We start from the raw sequence: 1,475 nt of genomic DNA on the forward strand, positions 1-1,475 counted from the left end.
TATATATATATATATATATATAACGATAACGAAACTTGCGTTAAGGATTACAGAATAACCCTGCTGATCACAAAGCCCCTAGAGAATAATCACGTATACACTAACAGCTCCTGTTTCTGGGTCGACTGGGTCTCACCACTGACTTCGTTTACTGAATGTTGTTACGTCGTGCGTTCGAATGCAGCATTAGTGGCGGTGGACTAGATCCAATGGGCTCGTGTAATCTTATTATTTTCTAGTGATGCATTTATTCAAGCTCAACAACAAGTAGCCCGGTGGACTAGTGAGGATGGAGGAGGAGGAGGAGGAGGAGGAGTGCAGCACCGGCCGCCACAGCAGCCACCACCGCCGCCTGCGATGCCGGTGCAGCAACAAGCACAGCAACAGCAACACCAACTGCCGGTGGAACAACTGCCAATCACGCAGCGCGGCTATTATCCATCCCCCCCACAAATCGAAAACAACCTCGACGCCGGCAGCAACGCCGAAGTCGAATCTGCTCAATCCCAACAACAGCAAACGCTAAGCGAAGTTCGTGGAATCGATGTTAATCACATGCCTAATATTAACAAGCGCCCACTAGACGATAACTTTAGTCTAGATTGTAACATAATGAATAATGATTCCCCTAAAGAATTAATTACCAACAACACTAGTGATAACGAAAATACTGCCCTACTGCCCCCCCATTTTCCTGAGTACAAGCATTGATAATTAATTAATCGATGACAGGTAGTGTCCGAGAAAAAAAGAAACAAATGAGAAAAGTCGTAATAATAATAATAATAAAACAGTATAGTGGTGTGACAATGATAACGATGACGACGATGATGTAATCTCGAACTCGCATTTTATACTGAATAGTGTAAATAACGATAAACTGTAATTGCGACGATTACAAGAACAACACGTATTAAATTATAATGAATTCAAATAATCTATATGAAATGTTTATTAATAAACATTAGTAAAATGATTTACTCAAATCTCGTCATGTTTGTTATTTCATATTTCTGCATGAATTTCTGAACAGTTATACTTAATAAATATTAATTTACAAATTTATTTAATTGAGCAAAATAAAAAATATCCTTGTTTTTTAATTATATATATGCATTTATTAAAAATCCTGATGTTCTAGGCAAATTCTGATTATGGTATCATATTGAATGTGAAAAAATATTCAGGATATGTATTAATGACATTTCAAAGATAAAAGAAAGTGATTTTTTGTTGAACTATATGTAATTATATTTATTATATAGACAATCTAAAATTCAAATAGCCAGAATTTAATAATAATAAATCATACGATTATAAAATTCATTTCAAAGCTATTGAATTCTATATTCGAGTGAATATTTATATTTGTTTTTTAATACTCTTGAATTCTACTTTGAGATAAATTTTATTTAGAAATTGAAGCATTTATTTTGCTTTTATTTAAAAAAACTAGAAAATGGTCCAAAACGCAA

General features: G+C 34.2%; 1 protein-coding gene across 7 annotated transcripts in view; it reads left to right on the plus strand.

Annotated features, from left to right (window-relative positions):
* mmd (disintegrin and metalloproteinase domain-containing protein mind-meld) overlaps positions 1–905 on the plus strand; it is a 51,925-nt gene extending 51,020 nt beyond the window's left edge. For all 7 annotated transcript variants that reach the window (XM_018511835.1, XM_018511832.1, XM_018511834.1 and 4 more), the window contains one exon: positions 240–905. In XM_018511835.1, coding sequence (XP_018367337.1) covers positions 240–711 — 472 coding nt within the window. In that variant the 3' untranslated portion in view covers positions 712–905. The remainder of the gene's footprint in view (positions 1–239) is intronic.
* The last annotated feature ends 570 nt before the right edge of the window (positions 906–1,475 follow it).

This window comes from Trachymyrmex cornetzi, unplaced genomic scaffold (assembly GCF_001594075.2).
Source record: "Trachymyrmex cornetzi isolate Tcor2-1 unplaced genomic scaffold, Tcor1.1 scaffold388, whole genome shotgun sequence".
In the NCBI taxonomy this organism is placed as follows: Eukaryota; Metazoa; Arthropoda; class Insecta; order Hymenoptera; family Formicidae; genus Trachymyrmex; species Trachymyrmex cornetzi.